A 15,194-nucleotide genomic window follows, 5' to 3' on the forward strand; every position below is an offset into this window, starting at 1 on the left:
GAATGATAAAGACTGAGTCGGTGGCGCCCGTATGCCTGTCTTTGTCAAAGTTAAGCGCAGCAGGGCCGGCGGCCTCACTTGTCTGGCCTCAGCCTTTTCGCGGGAAATTACAGGGAGTGGAAAGACCAGCCTCCTGTTCGCCAGCCGACTTTATCATTCTGATAAGTCTCTTCATTCCGGAAGCCTCTCATATTCCCTGGCATCTATTAATTTTGTAAATTGGAAATTCAAATTGAATTTTCATTCATATTTCACTGGATTCCTTGGATGAATGTTTCTTATATTACTGTTCTGTGCAAAACGAAGTATTGCATAACAGTACTCCCCAGAATGTATGTACCATTCCACCTAATGTGTAACCATACAAAACGCCCACATACACTGTAAATTATACTTGCAGTAACAAAGTCAACTATGCATAGTACATAGAGGTGCTACTGAACGCCACTATGTTGAACGCCAAGGAGTGAAGGTTGTTGAGCGCCAGTAAGAGTGATGTTGAGTGAGGAGGTTGTTGAGCGACGGCAACATTTTATGTTGGGCGCCAGTCACAGTTTCCGTACTGTGTGGCGTGAGAGTGTGTGAACCCTAGGCCGGAACATGACACACCAGAGAGAGGGCGGCCAATCAGCTTCATAATCATGCCGTAATGGGATCGTGTGGGGGCCGTCGCCGGGAATCCCATATAAGCGGCCTTTGATCTTAACTTTTAGAGGATACGGCCGCCAGGGACACAGACCCAGCAAAAAGGTGCAGCAATAAGGTGAGTTTGACTCGCCAGCTTATTGTGGCCTCGATTTCCTTCCTGTTCTATTGTGTCTACATCTCTTGGTTTACGATTTTTGGAACGCCAGTTTCAAATCACATACGAATGGATACAAAGCAGGACGACGTCAAACCACACTAACGTTCCCCACACTATATCCACAACGCATTAACGTCCCTTGCACCACACTAACTTTTAACATGTAGGCGCTACACATTTTGACAATATTGACAGTATATGCACAATACTGACAGTATATGCACAATGCTGACAGTATATGCACAATACTGACAGTACATGCACAATGCTGACAATATATGCACAATACTGACAGTATATGCACAATACTGACAGTATATGCACATTGCTGACAGTATATGCACAATACTGGCAGTATATGTATGTATAAATAAACAGCGCATAAATGATCAGTGTTTATTTGGAACAGTAGATCGTGCAGTGCTGTGTTCACTTGTTTACAGTGATAGTACTTCGTAAGGTCAACGATACATTGTATATGACACATATACTCGTAGTGCACATCACATGTCTGCACAAAGTTCAGTATATTTAGACTGGTGAGTAAAAACACATCATATTAGGTTGTCAATATATAATTCATGAGTTGCATAATTTGGGAATTACAAGATTTTTTTTTTATTTTTCCAAAAGAAGGAATAGTCGAGAGGGCCAAGTGAAAGAACAGTCAAGAGGGCCAAGTGAAGATATTCCCTCTAAGGCTTAGTCCTTTTTCTTAACGCTACCTCGCTAACGCGGGATATAGCGAATACGTTTGAAAAAAAGAAGAAATGAGAATTATTTGGTAAACAGAGAAGAGGTAGTAAAAGCTTTGCGGAAGATGGTACGGCAGTGGAATATATTAAAAAAGGGGGTGACACTGTTGTTGATTGGTTGGTAAGGATATTTAATGTATGTATGGCTCATGGTGAGGTGCCTGAGGATTGACGGAGTGCATGCATAGTGCCATTGTACAAAGGTAAAGGGGATAAAGGTGAGTGCTCAAATTACAGAGGTATAAGTTTGTTGAGTATTCCTGGGAAATTATATAGGAGGTTATTGATTGAGAGGGTTAGGGCATGTACAGAGCATCAGATTGGGGAAGAGCAGTGTGGTTTCAGAAGTGGTAGAGGATGTGTGGATCAGGTGTTTGCTTTGAAGAATGTATATGAGAAATACTTAGAAAAGCAAATGGATTTGTATGTAGCATTCATGGATCTGGAGAAGACATATGATAGAGTTTATAGAGATGCTCTGCGGAAGGTATTAAGAATATATGGTTTGGGAGGCAAGTTGTTAGAAGCAGTGAAAAGTTTTTATCGAAGATGTAAGGCATGTGTACGAGTAGGAAGAGAGGAAAGTGATTGGTTCTCAGTTAATGTCGGTTTGCGGCAGGGGTGCGTGATATCTCCATAGTTGTTTAATTTGTTTATGGATGGGGTTGTTAGGGAGGTGAATGCAAGAGTTTTGGAGAGAGGGGCAAGTATGCAGTCTGTTGTGGATGAGAGAGCTTGGGAAGCGAGTCAGTTGTTGTTCACTGATGATACATCGCTGATGGCTGATTTAGGTGAGAAATTGCTGAAGCTAGTGACTGAGTTTGATAAAGTGTGTGAAAGAAGAAAGCTGAGAGTAAATGTGAATAAGAGCAAGGTTATTAGATATAGTAGGGTTGAGGGACAAGTCAATTGGGAGATAAGTTTGAATGGAGAAAAACTGGAGGAAGTGAAGAGTTTTAGATAACTGGGAGTGGATTTGGCAGCGGATGGAAACATGGAAGCGGAAGTGAGTCACAGGGTGGGGGAGGGGGCGAAGGTTCCGGGGGCCTTGAAAAATGTGTGGAAGTCGAGAACATTATCTCGGAAAGCAAAAATGGGTATGTTTGAAGGAATAGTGGTTCCAACAATGTTATATGGTTGCGAGGCATGGGCCATAGATAGAGTTGTGTGGAGGAGGGTGGATGTGTTGGAAATGAGATGTTTGAGGACAATATGTGGTGTGAGGTGGTTTGATCGAGTAGATAATGAAAGGGTAAGCGAGATGTGTGGTAATAAAAAGGGTGTGGTTGAGAGAGCAGAGGAGGGTGTTTTGAAATGGTTTGGTCACATGGAGAGAATGAGTGAGGAAAGATTGGTAAAGAGGATATGTGTATCCGAGGTGGAGAGAACGAGAAGAAGTGGGAGACGAAATTGGAGGTGGAAAAATGGAGTGAAAAATATTTTGAGTGATCGGGGCCTGAACATGCAGGAGGGTGAAAGGCGCGCAAGGAATAGAGTGAACTGGAATGATGTGGTATACCGGGGTCGACGTGCTATCAATGGATTGAACCATAGCATGTGAAGCGTCTGGGGTAAACCATGGAAAGTTTTGTGGGGCATGGATGTGGAAAGGGAGCTGTGGTTTCTGTGCATGATACATGACAGCTAGAGACTGAGTGTAAACGAATGTGGCCTTTGTTGTCTTTTCCTAGCGCTACCTCGCGCGTATGCGGGGGGAGGGAGTTGTCATTTCATGTGTGGCGGGGTGGCGACGAGAATGGATGAAGGCAGCAAGTATGAATATGTACATGTGTATATATGTATATGTATGTATACGTTGAAATGTATATACATGTGTATGTGGGTGGGTTGGGCCATTCTTTCGTCTGTTTACTTGCGCTCCCTCGCTAACGTGGGAGACAGCAACAAAGCACAATATATATATATATATATATATATATATATATATATATATATATATATATATATATATATATATATATATATATATATATATATATATCTTTTATTATACTTTGTTGCTGTCTCCCGCGTTAGCGAGGTAGGGCAAGGAAACAGACGAATGGCCCAACCCACCCACACACACACGCACACACACACACACAGCACACACACACACACACACACATACATATATATATATATATATATATATATATATATATATATATATATATATATACACACGAGTCTCACGGCTCGTATAGCTACATGGGCATACACTATAATGGGGAGTGAAAACACTTTACATTAAGTATAAAATTTATAGTGTGCCGCTTACATATATAGTTAGGAATGACAATACATACGTAGGCAGGTTACATATGCTTTGATTATATGTATGTATTTGCAGCAGGACACAGTGTACAGACAGTGTAGTGTATAGATGTTAACGTAGACACTAACTACACACAAAATACATAATACACAAGACTTCAGCTTCCACTCCCTTCAAGAAACAGTACAATATTGTGTTTGTTGTTTTATATCTCATGAAGTCAGTTATTACGTTTCATCCCATGTTTCAGTGTCCGTCATACATCCCATGTTTCAGTGTCCGTCATACATCTCATGTTCCAGTGTCTGTCGTACATCCCATGTTTGAGTGTCCGTAATACATCCCATGTTTGAGTGTCCGTCATACATCCCATGTTTCAGTTTCCGTCATACATCTCATGTTTCAGTACCCGTCATACATCCTATGTTTTAGTGCCCGTCATACATTTCATATGTTAGTATCTGTAGTACATCCCATGTTTCAGTATCCGTCATACATCTCATGTTTCAGTGTCCGTTATACATCTCATGTTTCAGTGCTTGTCATACATCCCATGTTTCAGTGCCCGTCATACATTCCATGTTTCAGTGTCCTTTAACATCTCATGTTTCGGTGTCCGTCATACGTCACATGTTCCAGTGTCCATCATACATCTCATGTTTTAGTGTCCGTCATACATCCTATGTTCCAGTGTCCGTCATACATCTCATGTTTCAGTGTCCGTCATACATCCCATGTTTCAGTGTCCGTCATACATCTCATGTTGCAGTGCCCGTCATACATCTCATGTTTCAGTACCCGTCATACATCTCATGTTTCAGTGTCCGTCATACATCCCATGTTCCAGTGTCCATCATACATCTCATGTTTTAGTGTCCGTCATTCATCTCATGTTCCAGTGTCCGTCATACATCCCCTGTTTCAGTGTCCGTCATACATCCCATGTTTCAGTGTCCGTCATACATCTCATGTTTCAGTACCCGTCTTACATCTCATGTTTCAGTGTCCTTTATACATCTCATGTTTCAGTGTCCGTCATACATCCCATGTTCCATTGTCCGTCATACGTCTCATGTTTCAGTGCCTGTCATACATTCCATGTTTCAGTGTCCGTCATACATCTCATGTTTCAGTGTCCGTCATACATCCCATGTATCATTGTCCGTCATACATCTCATGTTTCAGTGTCCATCATACATCCCATGTTTCAGTGACCGTCATACATCCCATGTTTCAGTGCCCGTCATACATCCCATGTTTCAGTGTCTGTCATACATCCCAAGTTTCAGTGTCCGTCATACATCTCATGTTTCAGTGTCCTTTATACATCTCATGTTTCAGTGCCTGTCATACATTCCATTTTCAGTGTCCGTCATACATTTCATGTTTCAGTGCCCGTCATGCATCCCATTTTTCAGTGTCCGTCATTCATCTCATGTTTCAATGTCCGCCATACATCCCATGTTTCATTGTCCATCATACATCTCATGTTTCAGTGTCCGTCATACATCCCATGTTTCAGTGTCCGTCATTCATCTCATGTTTCAGTGTCCGTCATACATCCCATGTTTCATTGTCCATCATACATCTCATGTTTCAGTGTCCGTCATACATCCCATGTTTCAGTGTCCGTCATACATTCCATGTTTCAATGCCTGTCATACATTTCCATGTTTCAGTGTCTGTCATACATCCCATGTTTCAGTGTCCGTCATACTTCTCATGTTTCAGTGTCTGTTATACATCCCATGCTTCAGTGTCCATCATACATCTCATGTTTCAGTGTCCGTCATAAATGTCATGTTTCAGTGTCCGTCATACATCTCATGTTTCAGTGTCCGTCATAAATGTCATGTTTCAGTGTCCGTCATACATCTCATGTTTTAGTGTCCGTCATACATCTCATGTTTCAGTGTCCGTCATACATCTCATGTTTCAGTGTCCGTCATACATCCCATGTTCCAGTGTCCGTCATACATTTCATGTTTCAGTGCCCGTCATACATCCCATGTTTCAGTGTCCGTCATGCATCTCAGTTTCAGTGTCCGTCATACATCCCATGTTTCAGTGTCCGTCATACATCTCATATTTCAGTGCCCGACATACATCCTATGTTTCAGTGTCCCTCATGCATCCCATGTTTCAGTGTCCGTCATACATTCCATGTTTCAGTGTCCGTCATACATCTCATGTTTCAGTGTCCGTCATACATCCCATGTTTCAGTGTCCGTCATACATCTCATGTTTCAGTGTCCTTCATACATCCAATGTTTCAGTGTCCGTCATACATCCCATGTTTCAGTGTCCGTCATACATCTCATGTTGCAGTGTCCGTCATACATCCAATGTTTCAATGTCTGTCATACATCCCATGTTTCAGTGTCCGTCATACATCTCATGTTTCAGTGTCCTTCATACATCTCATGTTTCAATGTCTGTCATACATCCCATGTTCCAGTGTCCGTCATTCATCTCATGTTACAGTGCCCGTCATACATCCCATGTTTCAGTGTCTGTCATACATCTCATGTTTCAGTGTCCGTCATACATCCCATGTTTCATTGTCCATCATACATCTCATGTTTCAGTGTCCGTCATACATCCCATGTTTCAGTGTCCGTCATACATTCCATGTTTCAGTGCCTGTCATACATCCCATGTTGCTGTGCCCGTCATACATCCCATGTTTCAGTGTCTGTCATACATCCCATGTTTCAGTGTCCGTCATACATCTCATGTTTCAGTGTCTGTTATACCTCCCATGTTTCAGTGTCCATCATACATTTCATACATTAGTGCCAGTCATACAACTCATGTTTCAGTGTCCGTCATACATCTCATGTTTCAGTGTCCGTCATAAATGTCATGTTTCAGTGTCCGTCATACATCTCATGTTTCAGTGCCCGTCATACATCCCATGTTTCAGTGTCCGTCATACATCCCATGTTTCAGTGTCCGTCATGCATTTCATGTTTCATTGCCCGTCATACATCTCATGTTTCAGTGTCCGTCATACATCCCATGTTTCAATGTCCGTCATACATCTCATGTTTCAGTGCCCGTCGTACATCCCATGTTTCAGTGTCCGTCATACATGCCATGTTTCAGTGTCCGTCATACATCTCATGTTTCAGTGGCCGTCATACATCCCATGTTTCAGTGTCCGTCATACATCCCATGTTTCAGTGTCCGTCATACATCTCATGCTTCATTGTCCGTCATACATCTCGTTTCATTGTCCATCATACATCCCATGTTTCAGTGTCCGTCATACATTTCATGTTTCAATGTCCGTCTTACATCCCATGTTTAAGTGTCCGTCATACATCTCATGTTTCAGTTTCCGTCATACATCCCATGTTTCAGTTTCCGTCATACACCTCAAGTTTCAGTGTCCGCCATACATCTCATGTTTCAGTGCCCATCATTCATGAACTTACTTTAGGTGATGAAACTTTCATTAGACATGTTAGTGTGGGTTATCATCATTCTTCCTGCGACAGTTTGACACTGTGTAGTGTATCGTGTTTACCTGGTCTTCATAGACCTGTATGTGTTTCCTCCTATGCTTTACCTCCTCCTTGTTCCAGCCTGCGAGGTGGCTGAGCTTCTGAGCGCTCTGTCCACCAAGATGGCGGCCCGAGCAGAGCAGGGCGGCCACCTGCCCGCTCATGCACGCCCACCAGCCAACGCCCATGACACTACCCCCGCAGCTGCCGGCGTGGGTAGCAGCCCTGCCCCTTTCTCCCTCGCCTCCCTCCCTTCCGCCTCGTCCTCCAACAGTGTCAACGTGACGGAGAATCCTTTGGCCACCTCCTCCCTCCACCACAAAAATGGTCACAAACTGCCACCTCTTCCTATCTCCAACTCCCGTGCTTCCATCGTCAACACCTCTAACACTACTACTTCCAACACCATCACCAACTCTAACACCGTTACCTCCAACAACAATGCTTCTAGTAATACCACCACTGTCTACAACAATAACACCACCACTGCTAGTGCTACTCTCACCACCTTCACCACCACCGCTACCACCAACACCACCACCTCCAACACGAAGACCATCGCCACCACCACTACCCCCAGTGATATGTCTCCAAACGTGACCTCCCCCACCACCGAGTTCAAGGCCACCCCGACCCTTGCCGACGCAACCCGACCCGACGTGACCCAGTGTGAGCACAAGAAGGTGGTGGGTGGCGGCAGCCCACCGACTAACACCGATCCACCACCGCCCTACCAGATGGCCAGCCTTGCCGCCCGCAAAGTTGCGGTAAGTGTAAAGCCAAAGTTCTTAAATCTCAGGTGAAGAAACTAGAGTTGTGATTAAGTCTTAATGTTCTAAGGAAGTCTAATTTAGTGAGGGAAAGTGTAACATGGAGGTAAAGTTTATAGGTCTTACACCTGGTCAAGGGATACAGGAGATACAACCCAGACACAGGTCGTGTTCAAGTCAGACACCTCGTGACGGGTCTACAGGACAGATCGAACTCTCTCGGGCCGTGTTCAGCACAACCACAACCAAGCCATCGCAACCAAACCTAAGTAAAAGCAATGAAACCTAAGCCAACACAACCAAACCTAAGCCAGTCTCTATCATACCTTGCGTTTGAGGTAAAGGGACAATGATGTCCTCCCTCATCATTACTGTACGATAATTAAAATGTTGAGAATCTTTAGATTTGTTCGTCATTGGAAACAGCATCCAAGATGTGTTTGGTAACACTTGAGGAGTTAGGGATGACGTGCGATTTTGTATTCTGTGTTCCAGTGTCAGTGATGAAAATTATGTACCAGAGCGTCATATTTAGAGTTAATATGAATCACCTGGCACTCTGCTACGTAACCATGTTCATCATTAACTAGTGCTGGGAGAAATTCATTTGAAACTACTTGTTTATGTTACAATAAATGTTTGTGTATCATGGGTACTTGAAGTGGGAGGCCAGGTTGGTTGAGGTGCTCCACGCCACCCTAATTCCTTCCTGGTTATACCTGGGAACCAAAACTGTGACCTTATAATCAATTGGCAACAGCGGAAGTTATATAAATATCTCGTCTCGGCTTACGACTGTCTTGCTAAAAGTGAACATGATTCCTTAAAGCTTAAACTGTGTTATGGTCTGTACTCAGTGTTCCTATATCAGAATAGATCTTGTGTAATTCTAGAGTCAATTAACGATATAGATCAGTGTAGCATTTCTGTTTCTCTACCTGACGACAACACAGTGCCTCAAGTGGACGAGCAGTGAGAGGGAGAGGGACACTTGGGGCAAGAAGGTGGAGTTCCTGCTGGCCGTAGTGGGCTTCGCCGTCGACCTGGGCAATGTGTGGCGCTTCCCTTACATCTGCTACCAGAACGGCGGAGGTAAGACATACATACACACATATCTGCACTAATATGCTCGTGTGGGCTATGCCTGTTGCTAGTATTCTGAGCTTAACCATACCTTTGCCTTGTTGTTGGTTTGATGATGAAGGCTGTAGGCTATAATTTATCTTATTTCCAGGATGCCAAATAATTTTTGGGGCATAATTAGCAAACAGGGAGTAAAATAGTAGAGTAATCGTCATACACAAACATTAGTAATCTACCGATGATACAGGGACGTGATAGTTATAGAACTATCGCACAATTGTCATCTAGTAACAGGCTTCTCAAAGAGGAGCATAATAGACTATTGTTTGTCAGAGTGGAATAGTAAACCAGTCTTTCATGCACAGTCATTGGTGTTATGGTCTGGTCAGGAGGATAAGAACCACGCATTGGGGAGGAGGAGGGGGGGGGGGCACACCTGGGGAGAGGTTGGTCGCACCAGGTGTGGGTGGGGTAGGACTCTTGCACATGATGCCATAGTGTGGATGTGGACCTTGAAATATTTAGGATATGCTTCTTGCAAGAGAGTTCTCTCTCTCTCTCTCTCTCTCTCTCTCTCTCTCTCTCTCTCTCTCTCTCTCTCTCTCTCTCTCTCTCTCTCTCTCTCTCTCTCTCTCTCTCTCTCTCTACCCCATCAAGCCCCAGCTGATCCATGGTGTCTGGTCTTCTACAGGAGCTTTTCTCATACCATACGGGATCATGCTGGTCTTCGGCGGTCTACCATTATTCTTCATGGAGCTGGCGCTCGGCCAGTACCATCGCAATGGCTGCCTGACCGTCTGGCGCCGCATCTGCCCTATGCTCAAAGGTAAGTTTCATCCTCTTCACTTCCTCCTCCTAGTTCCTGGGTAAGTACCTCATCCACACTTCGCAGTGCAGGTTCTGTGATAAGTGCTGCTCCGGTCCGTGTTCAAGGTCCAGGTTAAGTGCCTCTACTCCTCGTGTTCCTTGTCCCGTGGTATGTACCTCTACTGCATACACACGAGTCTGCCACCAGAGAACACACACACACACACACACACACACACATGAGAGCAATCAACCTAACAACACAAGCAACACTCACATCATCCTGAAATACATTAAATGAGGACGCTGGAGACACCACAAGGCTGCTTAGCTGAACTTTAGCAACCAGCCAACCTCCCCCAACATGACCTGTTTATTGATTTGCTCCATCGTTGCTTTCACAGTGATGATTCCACTGGCCTATTTGACTTAACGGGACACTTGACTTACACAAGTAACTATCTTATAGCGAGCTTGATGCTATCTTTTGAGAGTTCAGTACCATCTTCAGTAAACCAAGTTGGCAGGAAGTTAAATCGCGTTGTTCTTGACGAGCAACCGCTGGTTCCCTTGACTGATACAGCTACTGCTTGTTGACGACCATGAGACGAGGCACGATGCTTATGTTTTGTAGTGGGTCAAAGGTTACATGGTCACTTTGCGTGTTAGCAAGAAATTTTTACTCTTCATCCAGTTTCTTTTGAAGTGATGTGTTCTGTTTGTTTATGAGGTAGTTAAACACATGTCCAACCAGCGTTCAGAAAAGACTGTTACGTGTCCAACCAGTTGCCCAGGGTAGTGGGTTAAGTGTCCAACCAGCTGCCCAGGGTAGTGGTTTAGGCGTTCAATCAGCTGCCCAGGGTAGAGTTACGTGTCCAGCCAGCTGCCAGCAGGAGAGGGTTATACGTCCAGTTCGCGTTTCAAATGCCTTTTACCAGTTTATTTTCGACACTTTGATAAATGTTAAGGTGCAGCTGAGGAATAATGTTGGAGAGTCAGTCATCTCCAGGGTGGTGTTGTGATCCTTGTCTCACAGTGAGTTTTGGTAAGGTAGCCAGAAAGAGGGAGGGGTACATTACTTTTTAAGTCGGGTCTCCATGTGTCAAGTGAACAAAAGAATTTGGAATGCTGTAGGACGAGTGCTTAAATAAAGCCACGAGAGAAGCAGTGGGAAAGAAGTTGATGAGAAGGTTTGAGAAATAAGCCTACCGAGGATAAATGTTTACTGTAGAGAGGAGAGGCCGGGGAAGTGAAGGGGGAGATAACATTAGAAACAGATGGGCATCCTGTGACCGGACGTCGGAAATGGGATAGAAATAGTGCAGAAGAGAGGTTAAGCCTGAGTAATGTTATGGATGCAAGGTAACCATAAGGTAGCTGTGTATTACACAGAAATATGAGGGTGGGTATCATTAGGGAGGATGTCATGTGGGGGAATATGGTGACCGAGGAAGTGAAGTGTTGAGCACTAGTGAATGTAGGAGAGCAGAATCCAGTCTTATAAAGTGCCAGACATATGGATCAATCTGAGTTTAAGGAGACAAACGATAAGTTGGTTAGGCCAACTATTCTAGAAACTGTGTAACGTGAGGTGAAAACGAATAAACTGATCTGATTCATGTTTGATGAAATTTCTTGAGTAAATTTAACGTATTGAGGATAAAACAGTGACAGATGGTGTTATAATCTTGCAGGAAACAAACTACAGGAATCTGTGTGTGGCAGCGAGAACAGAGGGCTGAGTTAAATTTTACAAGAAATTATTAAACATGAAATCTTTAACTTCATAAAAGAAAATAACCTGATAACTGATAATACACACACACACACACACACACACACACACACACACATATATATATATATATATATATATATATATATATATATATATATATATATATATATATATATATATATATATATATCTTTTAAACTATTCGCCATTTCCCGCGTTAGCGAGGTAGCGTTAAGAACAGAGGACTGGGCCTTTGTGGGATATCCTCACCTGGCCCCCCTCTGTTCCTCCTTTTGGAAAATTAAAAAAAACGAGAGGGGAGGATTTCCAGCTCCCCGCTCCCTCCCCTTTTAGTCGCCTTCTACGACACGCAGGGAATACGTGGGAAGTATTCTTAATCCCCTATCCCCAGGGATAATATATATATATATATATATATATATATATATATATATATATATATATATATATATATATATATATATATATATATTCCTATGAGTCCACGGGGAAAATGAAGCACGAAAAGTTCCCAAGTGCACTTTCGTGTAATAATCACATCATCAGGGGAGACACAAGAGAGAAATATAACAGTCAGTCGATATACATCGAAGAGACGAAGCTAGGACGCCATTTGGTAAACATGTGATTGTCCAAAACATATGTTTTTTTTTTTCAATTTTCCAAAAGAAGGAACAGAGAAGGGGGCCAGGTGAGGATATTCCCTCAAAGGCCCAGTTCTCTGTTCTTAACGCTACCTCGCTAACGCGGGAAATGGCGAATAGTTTGAAAGAAAAGAAATATATATATATATATATATATATATATATATATATATATATATATATATATATATATATATATATATATCTTTCTTTTCTTTCAAACTATTCGCCATTTCCCGCGTTAGCGAGGTAGCGTTAAGAACAGAGCATTGGGCCTTGGAGGGAATATCCTCACCTGGCCCCCTTCTCTGTTCCTTGTTTTGGAAAATTAAAAAAAAAAAACGAGAGGGGAAGATTTCCAGCTCCCCGCTCCCTCCCCTTTTAGTCGCCTTCTACGACACGCAGGGAATACGTGGGAAGTATTCTTTCTCCCCTATCCCCTGGGATAATATATATATATATATATATATATATATATATATATATATATATATATATATATATATATATATATATATATATATACAAAGTAAAAAAAAAAAAAAGAAAAAAAAATATATATATATATATATATATATATATATATATATATATATATATATATATATATATATATATATATATATATATATATATATATATATATATTCTATTTCATTTATCATACTTAGTCGCTGTCTCCCGCGTTAGCGAGGTAGCACAAGGAAACAGACGAAAGAATGGCCCAACCCAATGACATACACATGTATATACATAAACGCCCACACACGTACATATACATACATATACATTTCAACGTATACATACATATGCATACGCAGACATATGCATATATACACATGTACATATTCATACTCGCTGCCTTCATCCATTTCCGTCACCACCCCGCCACACATGAAATGGCACCCCCCTCCCCCCCGCGCGCACAAGGTAGCGCTAGGAAAAGACAACAAATGCCCCATTTGTTCACACTCAGTCTCTAGCTGTCATGTATAATGTACCGAAACAATAGCCCCCTTTCCACATCCAGGCCCCACAAAACTTTCCATCGTTTACCCCAGACGCTTCACATGCCATGGTTCAGTTCATTGACAGCACGTCTAACCCGGCATACCACATTGCTCCAGTTCACTCTATTCCTTGCACGCCTTTCATCCTCCTGTATGTTCAGGCTACGATCGCTCAAAATCTTTTTCACTCCATCCTGCCATCTCCAATTTGGTCTCCCACTTCTCTTCTTTCCCTCCACCTCTGATACATATATCCTCTTTGTCAATCTTTCCTCACTCATTCTCTGCATGCGACCAAACCCTTTCAATACACCCTCTTCTGCTCTCTCAACCACACTCTTTTTATTACCACACATCTCTCTCATTCTTCCATTACTTACTAGATCAAACCACTTCACACCACATATCATCCTCAAACATTTCATTTCCAACACATCCACCCTCCTCCGCACAACCCTATCTATAGCCTATGCCTCGCAATCATTATTGGAACCACTACTCCTACAAACATACCGATTTTTGCTCTCTGAGATAACGTTCTTGCTTTTCACACATCCTTCAACGCTACCAGAACTTTCGCCCCCTCCCCCACCCTGTGACTTACTTCCGCTTCCATGGTTCCATCCGCTGCTAAATCCACTTCCAGATATCTATAACACTTCACTTCCTCCAGGTTTTCTCCATTCAAACTTACCTCCCAATTGACTTGTCCCTCAACCCCACTGAACCTAATAACCTTGCTCTTATTCTCATTTACTCTCAGCTTTCTTCTTTCACACACTTTACCAAACTTAGTCACTAGCTTCTGCAGTTTCTCACCCGAATCAGCCACCAGCGTTGTATCATCAGCGAACAACAACTGACTCACTTCCCAAGCCCTCTCATCCACAACAGACTGCATACTTGCCCCTTTCACCAAAACTCTTGCATTCACCTCCCTCACAACCCCATCCATCAACAAATCAAACAACCATGGAGATAACAACCTGATCCAGATATTCTCTACCACTTCTGAAACCACACTGTTCTTCCCCATTCTGATGCTCTGTACATGCCTTCACCCTCTCAACCAGTACCCTCCCATATGATTTCCCAGGAGTACCCAACAAAGTTATACCTCTGTAATTTGAACACTCACTTTTATCTCCTTTGCCTTTGTACAGTGGCACTATGCATGCATTCCGCCAATCCTCAAGCACTTCACCATGAACCATACATACATTGAATATCCTTACCAACCAGTCAACAACACAGTCACCCCCTTTTTAATAAATTCCACTGCAATACCATCCAAACCCGCCGCCTTGCCGGCTTTCATCATCTGCAAAGCTTTCACTAACTCTGTTTACCAAACCATTCTCCCTGACCCCTCTCACTTTGCACACCACCTCAAAAAAAAGCACCCCATATCTGCCTCTCTATCATCAAACACATTCAACAAACCTTCAAAATATTCACTCCATCTCCCTCTCACTTCACCACTACTCGTTATTACCTCCCTATTGGCCCCCTTCACCGATGTTCCCTTTTGTTCTCTTGTCTTTCGCACTATATTTACCTCCTTTCAAAACATCTCTTTATTACCCCTAAAATTCAATGATATTCTCCCACTCCAACCCTCATTTGCCCTCTTTTTCACCTCTTGCACCTTTCTCTTGACCTCCTGCATCTTTCTTTTATACATCTCATAGTCATTCGCACTAGTTCCCTGCAGAAACTGTCGAAACGCCTCTCTCCTCTCTTTCACTAACAATCTTACTTCTTCATCCCACCA

At 42.8% G+C, this 15,194-nt stretch overlaps 1 protein-coding gene across 1 annotated transcript in view; it reads left to right on the plus strand.

The window, feature by feature from the left end:
• SerT (Serotonin transporter) overlaps window positions 1-15,194 on the plus strand; it is a 159,877-nt gene that overhangs the window by 63,731 nt on the left and 80,952 nt on the right. Inside the window, exons 2-4 of the mRNA XM_071659891.1 lie at window positions 7,429-8,114; window positions 9,071-9,209; window positions 9,892-10,026. Of these exons, the coding sequence (XP_071515992.1) occupies window positions 7,470-8,114; window positions 9,071-9,209; window positions 9,892-10,026 (919 nt within the window). The 5' untranslated portion in view covers window positions 7,429-7,469. The remainder of the gene's footprint in view (window positions 1-7,428; window positions 8,115-9,070; window positions 9,210-9,891; window positions 10,027-15,194) is intronic.

Source organism: Panulirus ornatus, chromosome 68, assembly GCF_036320965.1.
Source record: "Panulirus ornatus isolate Po-2019 chromosome 68, ASM3632096v1, whole genome shotgun sequence".
NCBI lineage: Eukaryota > Metazoa > Arthropoda > Malacostraca > Decapoda > Palinuridae > Panulirus > Panulirus ornatus.